Raw genomic sequence first — 8058 nt, 5'->3', positions numbered from 1 at the left:
GCCCAGCATGAATGATGCCAGCAGCTGCGGCGCACCGCCCACTAACCACCTTACGCGGGTGCGTGGGGGGGTTCTTCGTTGGGAGGGCCCCACCGAGAGGCCTGGTGGCTCCTGGTTTGATGATACTGATGTATTGGGGCCCGCAGACACTGCGGCAACGCCTCTCTAAACGCAGACAGCTTGGGCGTGGACGCACTTTGCAAAATAAGGCATGTAAAAACACAAATAGAAGCTAACTGGTTTCCTTGGTGCACTACCAAAATAACAGCACACTGTTGCCTGGTATTTATGATCAAATACATCCACCAACAAAAACATTAAATTTCACTAATCAAACTGATATTATTATATAGTAAACCTTGATTGTTGACGAATTATATAGGAATTTATAACGTTGCCTCCATGCCGCAAAGTCTTTACGTTGAAAGGATACTGCCCCGACTTCCTTGATGGAACTGTGTTAACCTGACAGCTCACACTGACGAGGGCGTTGCAGCACTGCAGGGGAATTGTAGTCGCCAAACGAACGCACCCCCACTCGTTTTGCTGAGAGCGCGGCATGTTTGGACTACAAGCCTAGGGGCAGGACACTTTAACTGTCCTGAAAGAAAAACGAGTGGAGATAGCTAGTCGTATATGTTTGTATAAGCCACAACAGTTGCTCCTCGCTTTTACTAAGATAAAGTTAACTACAATTCCTGGTTCGAAAAGAGCGACGAGAACAGATGCTAACAGCAGTGGCTAAAGGCACGCTAAGCAACAGGAAGCGGAAGACACTTGATCATGTGACCTACTCACGACCGGCGATACACTGTTATACATTTGTTTTTAATAACCTATATTCGTCAAATTGTTTTGTATATTATTTGGGTTCACCTTTTTATCATCATTTTTAAAACTGTACGATTAATAAAGCGGGGTAGGCACCTGGTGTTTTTATGCTCACGTGATTCGTGACTGTCCAATTACGCACAAGGCCACGCCTTTCAAACCGGAACAAAGTTAAGTTCAATCGCGTGTAGACAACAGTCCACACGTTTAATCGTCTTATATGTTATACAAATATAACTTTACGCGCTTACCACATGGATACAACCGAACTGGAAGACAGTTGTTTCGGATACAAGGTTATTCTCACGGATGATGCCACATCAACGCCGCGGTGCCCACATGGTAAACATGAATCCAGACCCAGCTAATCGATCACGAGCTCGAGATCTTTTCGATAACATTTCCATCTCGTTTGCAGGACCGACTTTGTTATTTGAGAAAGTTGGGAAACGAGGCGAAAGCGGAAGGAGGTTTTACGCGTGCTCAGCTTGCAGAGACCGGAAAGACTGCAACTTTTTCCAGTGGGAGCACGAAAAAGTAGGCATTTGGCAGAATGTCATTATTATTATTATTATTATTATTATTATTATTGACTCGTCAATCTATGCCAGCGATGTATAGTGACAGACAGACAAATGAAATGCTCTTTGACTAGATGACTGAAGGTACAATTCCTGTGTAAGTAAATCTGATGTGATGTGTGCCTTGGCTCAATAATGTATACAATTGCAAAACACAAGCATGTTTAAGGAGGTTATGGCTACAGAGTTTCAGATCTGCTTGATTTGAAGGTGTCGGCGGCCCGAGAGTTGGCCAGGGAGGTTGAGAACAAAAGGAGGAGGCCCCCATTCAGCCAGCAGCAGTACAGCGCAAGGTAAGAGTAAGGGCTATTGTAAGGCTTAAATACAACTCAAATGTTATTATTTTGTGCCAGACGGCTGTGAAATGTGACTATGGATCACCCGTGCAGGTTCCAACAGTTTATCTCCCTCCCGCCTGACGAAAAGAAGTTCTGTCAGGATTGCCAGCTCCTCCTCCTTGCTGAGGAGACGGTCGCGCATGCCACCCATGCGTGTGTCCCTGTGGCCGCCGCCCAGTTGCGGCGGCCCAGCAGGCTTCTGCGTCCGCTGGACAACAAGAAGAGCAACGCGCAGTATCTGTTCACCGAGCGTACCACTCGCTTCTTGCTGGACACCCTGGTTGCTCTGCGCTTCAACAAGGTGCTGTGCGTGGGCACGCCCAGGTGAGCCACTCGTATGTTGCCAGTGAACCCAACACAGTCTTCCCAAAACTCTACGCTTATTACCAACACAAGATATGCATGTGAGGTGCAGGTTTTATTTTTGTCCACTAAGCGTCGCCATCCTCACATTCTACACTTGTATTATCTGTGACTTTGAATGTGTGTGGCTTTAAAAGGCGGGGCCTGCTATGGTGAGTGATGTGGGAGTCGGTCAATGTGTGCAGTAAAAGTACAGGACTTTTTCCCCCCCAGACTCCACGAGATGATTAAGTTGGAATACCCGGGCGGAAAGCTAAGGCCAATGAAGAGCCTTTTGCTGGACATAGACTTCAGGTCGGCTTGCACATATGATCATGGGAAACCTTCGGTCACATGTTGTCAGCTTTGAGAAAGCGCTGTGCTAGTGTCCTACACATGACAAAAATCTCCCGTGTTCTTCACGTCTCAGATATGCCCAGTTCTACAGTCAAGATGAGTTCTGCCACTACAACATGTTCAATCATCACCTCTTTGATAGTGAGGTAATTAACAATGCCCAACACAGTATAAGTATCTGCAGGACTGACCGGTAATATACATCAATATCCCCAATGTCGTCGCTGTCCCGTGAAAAACAATTTTCTCCTTTTTTGTCATTTTTCTTATTGTTACATGAATGGTGTTTCCGTGTCACAGACATCGCATTAATGTGAAAATTAAAAAAGTTTCCAAAATTGGAGATACATGTTTTTCACAGGCCAGCGACAATATACAGTGTCACTATATTGAGTTATCATTTGCAAAATATGGCAGCATCTTATTGTAAGTTATTCTGCGATTCCCGCTGCTCATGGTGTATCATAGTTTTATTACAAGAATATTGATTAAAATCTAATTTTAATCCACACAATGTGGTGTTATGATATTGATGGCCAAAAAACGCAATATCACATTGTATCGTGATACCAGTGGCCAAGTATCACTTTCATATTACGTACATCTTATACTTGAATTCTCATCACTACCAGACATTGTAATGCACGGTGGTTGTGTTTCTTCCACTATATTCCTGATGACTGCATAATTGCGGATATTTTGGGCTAAACATTGATATCGATCCTAGCAACGAGTGTGTAACAAATGTGCTCATTATAAGGTCTCGAGCGCAGTGGTTCAGGCCTTTCTCAGAGAATCGAATGGGGAGAAGGTGGTGATGGTAGCCGACCCTCCGTTCGGGGGTCTGGTGAAACCGCTGGCCAACAGCTTCTCTCGTATCTCACAGGCATGGACGAAACAGCAAAGCTCGGGTCAGCGCCCTTTTTTTCAGCATCCAGAACATTCTGATGCGGGGAAAGTATTTTATTGGTTTTCATTTATGTTCATGTAGACAGCAGTAATGCCGACATGCCCCTGATATGGATCTTTCCGTATTTCTTGGAACCTCGCATGCTCGACTGCTTCCCTTCTCTAACTATGCTGGACTACCAGGTAAGGGCGGCCATGGTGAGAATGTGCTTGGCCACCATCTTGTGGCATCTTGGTGACAAGCAGGGTTATAATAGTTTGGGAGTTTTCATAACAGTTCATTTTTATTTCCATTGGACTTTTTTTAATTTTAAGTTAGCTTTAGTTAGTTTTTTGAGAAACTTTGTTAGTTTTCTTTTCTTTTTTTTAAATGCTTTGTTTTAATTTAGTTTTTTTTAGTATATGGAGTATTTGTCAAAAAGGGAGTCATTAAGTATTGTGTAATAAAGTAAACTGCAATCCGCAAACAACTGTTTGACCTTCTTCCTTCTTTATGTTGCACAACAATATAGAAATAAATACAATTAAAATGAACCCCAAAAGCTCACATATGATTGAGTAATTGACAAAGATGACAACGAAGGACATTTTCACTACTATTATAGTTTTAAACATAAGATGTCGTTTCACTTAGTTTTCATTTTTTGGCAAAAGTATTTTCATTTTTATTCCATTACTGAAAATGCTTTTTCAATTTTAGAGTAGAATTATGATTATCTTGGTGCCAAAGAAACTGGAAGTAAGTTAAGGAGCTTCATTTTGTATTAAATGCTTTATTTCGGATTTCCTCTCATTAGCGGCACTCATCAATATTGTACATTATTTTCTATCCATGTTGTGCTAGCAGTTTTTTTTTTTCAGCGTGTTCATACGTGTACAATGTGTTTCACTGTCGTCATATTTCACTTTAGTGGACTTGGTTGTCCTTGTTTCCCAGGTGGACTATGACAACCATTCCCTGTACAAGCACGGGAAGACAGGAAGGAAGCAATCCCCAGTCCGATTGTTCACCAACATCTCTCCCTCAGAAATTGTCCTCCCTGAGGAGGAGGGTTACAGGTTGTCTCATATTTTCCAAAAAGTTGAAAAAGACAACTTCCAGAAAGTTTTTGCGACCCATGACAACAATTTTGCTCCTCATTCTGCTAGATTTTGCGCCGTTTGCGAGAGATACGTGTGTTCCCTCAACAAGCACTGTACCAAATGCAACGTCTGCCCATCCAAGGTAACATGCAGCTTTATCACTTTTGTCATCGCCAATGAAAAACATGGATCACAAAAAATGGTCTCTTATCTTGTGTGTGTGTTTTTTTGAGCACGCTAAGCGAGGCCTGATGCCAATAGCAATATGAGGGAAAAAAACAAAAGTTGTCATTTTATGTGAGTAGTCTTAATTTTGCAGAATGTTAAAATCACAATGATATAGAGTAAGAACGACGATGTTATGAGATAAAGGTTTAATGGTAGAATAAAGTCTTAATTTAGAGAAAACGAGGGAAAAAAACTCACAGTTATGAAGCAAAAGAAAAAGTTATGAGATTAAAGTTGTAATTTTAATTGAATAGTTAGAAAAGAGTGAGATAAAAAGATTTCAATAGTACGGGAAAAGAATCGCATAACTACGCGGATACAGACAGTTATGAGATAAAGTTGTAACCGTGTGATTATAGTCTGGAATTTTAGAGATTGAAGTCTTAATTTTCACAAAAATAATCAAGGATAAAAAATAAAGTGTTACAAGAAAAAGAACATTACAAGACATTTTTATGAGATTAAAATTCAATTTTACAAGAATATTCTAAGGAAAAAGAATGTTATGAGATAATGTTGTATTGTTACGTGAATACATTTAGAATTCAGGAGAATAAAGTTTCAACTTCACAAAAATATTGCAATGAAAAAAATTTCAGTATTACAAGAAAGAAGACAAGGCTATGAGAAAAAGTTGTAAGTCGTGACTAAAATTAGGAAAAAAAGAAAGGAAAAAAAACATCATTTTTAAACATCGCAATATATGCTTTTAATTGGCCAGCGATGTATGCTGTCGGAAATTATCGCAGGTGACTAAAAATTCTGTTTATTTTTTTTTATTTTTTATTTTTTTCCATTTTACAGGATGGGCGCCAATGGAAACACTGTTCTGTTTGTGAGCGATGCGTGAAACCATGTAAGTGCACGTTTTACATCATATATTGGGGCTTCCAAAATGTTTTTTAAACCAAAATGAGAGGCACAGTTCTCTGTGGGAACGGTTTAAAATGTGACCAAATAGCCATGTGTCTATGTTTAATGATGAACTTTTGTTTCTCTCCACCTTTCCCGAAGCATGGCGACACTGTCAGTCATGTGGCCGCTGCGCCCTCCCGGACCACCCGTGTGACCAAAGCCGAGGCGAGGAAGGTTGCTACAACTGTGCCAGCCCAGGGCATAAACACAAAGCTTGTCCTCAAAAACGCATGAGCAGGCGAGTCCAAATGAAATGCTCAAACTCTGCATAATGTTACAGTAGCTTCAAATTTGTTTTTTAATCCAGAACACTCAATTTGTTAAGTAGAGTTCATTTGTACTTAACTTTTATCTGCAATACATTTTAATCATATCATTTAGGACAGCTTTTAATGTAACTGATACTTGGCTTTTCATTTGTATTCCGCAGTCCTGGGTCCACATCCAAGAGAGGATGCGTCGTAAAGACCAAGCAGAGGAAAAGAGAAAGAAAGAAAAGAAAGCATTTTGTAAGGAATAAAAAGACATGAAAAAATGTCGCCCCTTCTCACTTTGCTATTTTGTCAAGTTGCATTTCCAGTTTGAAAGGACACTTGATCGGGCTGAACATTGGCACTGATATCATAGGTCTGTATATGTAAAATAAATTTCCTCATTCTCTCGTAAGTGAGCCATGGAGAGGCTAATCCTTGTGATATTTTTAGAGGTTGAAGTGGACATAAATAGAGATGTCCAAGTGAATTTTGGTACTGATAAATCGCCGTTTTTGGACATTATGTACAATGATTTTGAAGGGACAAATTGTATCCAGTTCCTCTGCTGACTCCCACCAAGACATGTGAAGGGGGGGTGGGGGGTGGGCTATATAAGCCAACTAGATAGGGTCATTTTGAGAGTAGCTAGTTATTTACTTATTTCTGCAAAATAAATAGATAAAATTGAAAATGCATGCTAAGATTGTTTTCCTGATTTAAAAAAATACACAAGTTTTTGAGTGGAAAAAAGGGCCATCCCGGATGTTCCGCTTTAATGTTCTGACCAAGAGGAGGCCTTGCTTTACTTACATCTGTAAGATGGAATTGAAAATGGCAAACAACTGAGCACACAATTTGCTTCCCAAAAATCTTTGGACATTTTTTTCTTTGTCAATATATAGGCTATCAGGGATGGCCAAACTTTTTACTCTTAGGGCCGTATAAGGAAAAACGGAAGGAAGATATATACTTTAGGTCATCTTATGCTCAGCAGTGTATATTTTTACAATTTTAAATATTCCAAATTGATTTTTCAATAAACTCTGTTTACATTAAATAAAAAAAAGTTAGTTCCAACAAAATATCAGTTATGTACAGTTTTTTTTCCTCCTCTAAATATACCATATTGATACAGCAGCGTGAAATGTTACCTATTAAATGTTATCTGTTTAATAAAAACCAAGTGATATTAAGAGTGAATGGTAAAAATTAGTTTAAGCGGCTCTGATAATACAGAAGATGGATGGAAGATTGAAAGTGAATTTTCAACTGATTTTGCCCTTGGCATCTGCCAATTTTGCCTAATGAGACCCTGTGCTTTGTGCACAAAAACAACATAGCTGTATCCTAAGAACTATAATAATTACTAATAATTATTCTAAGATTCCAAACACTAATCCGATTTTACAACAGGTTTTTCCCTTCAGTATAGCAATTATCGTGCAATTGCTGGATCACAATATCGTCAACAAAATATGGCAATGATGTCGTACTGCGGCAGATTGCTCCCAGCCCGAGTCAGAACAAGGGGTGGCCCAAAATATTGATACACTATTGTGATGTATCATAATTTCACTTCACATTCCTCCCACACACAGTTGATATGTCCACGCAGATTGTTTTTAAAACACTTAAGCCGGCAGATTGTGAGCTAACCGGTGGAACTTGTGGAAAACAAAATAAACAGCGTCAGGAACTGGCGGCCAAACGACAGAAATAAAGTGTCACCTTTTTCAGCGTTATGCAAGGTGGAGCACGTGGTGGTCAAATTTAGACGCAAATTTTGTCTTCTAAAATCTTTAAAAAATGTTGAATGTTTTTCCTTATAAGTTATGCCATTAGAACTTAATACTCGTACTATTAAAACCTGTCAAAATATGGACTTTGTGTTATTGCAGTATCATAACTTATAAAGGTGCAACATTTTTCTCATAATACCAAGAATTGATTCTTCAAAAATGTAATATTAGTAATGACAATAATTCTCTCAACATAATTCAGACTTAACAGGAATTACAATGGACACAAATATTGTCATAACGTTTCCAATCGGCATGGTCTGAATGCCGTGCAGCAAGTGCAAACCAGAGAGCTTGCCATGACAATAGTTTTTGTTATTTTTCAAAAACAATCTTTCTGTTCCTTTTATTTTTTTTGTTGTCACGTGTCATGTTCAAACCTCTTTCAGGCATGAATTCGCGTCAGCAAATAACCCCATCA

At 39.5% G+C, this 8058-nt stretch overlaps 1 protein-coding gene across 1 annotated transcript; it reads left to right on the top strand.

Annotated features, from left to right (window-relative positions):
• The first annotated feature begins 496 nt into the window (after positions 1 to 496).
• Positions 497 to 6134, top strand: zcchc4 (zinc finger, CCHC domain containing 4). The gene is made up of 13 exons (XM_086056555.1): positions 497 to 1173; positions 1250 to 1368; positions 1623 to 1705; positions 1802 to 2074; positions 2327 to 2407; positions 2523 to 2595; positions 3210 to 3360; positions 3441 to 3541; positions 4296 to 4417; positions 4508 to 4583; positions 5474 to 5525; positions 5684 to 5822; positions 6015 to 6134. The coding sequence occupies exons 1-13, from the start codon at positions 1086 to 1088 to the stop codon at positions 6112 to 6114; spliced, it is 1458 nt and encodes a 485-aa protein (XP_085912681.1). The 5' UTR covers positions 497 to 1085; the 3' UTR covers positions 6115 to 6134.
• Positions 6135 to 8058: the final 1924 nt, after the last annotated feature.

The sequence above is a fragment of the Filicampus tigris genome, chromosome 2, assembly GCF_054856515.1.
Source record: "Filicampus tigris isolate MCC_2025a chromosome 2, RoL_Ftig_1.0, whole genome shotgun sequence".
Taxonomy (NCBI): domain Eukaryota; kingdom Metazoa; phylum Chordata; class Actinopteri; order Syngnathiformes; family Syngnathidae; genus Filicampus; species Filicampus tigris.
This window is presented reverse-complemented; position numbering and strand designations above follow the sequence as displayed.

Bases quoted from the DNA above. Each gene is read 5' to 3' on its own strand.
- zcchc4 (XM_086056555.1), top strand. From the start codon at position 1,086: ATGGATACAACCGAACTGGAAGACAGTTGTTTCGGATACAAGGTTATT. The intron at 2,075-2,326 runs GTGAGCCACTCG...TTTCCCCCCCAG, and splicing joins CTGTGCGTGGGCACGCCCAG to ACTCCACGAGATGATTAAGT. The intron at 2,408-2,522 runs GTCGGCTTGCAC...TTCACGTCTCAG, and splicing joins TTGCTGGACATAGACTTCAG to ATATGCCCAGTTCTACAGTC.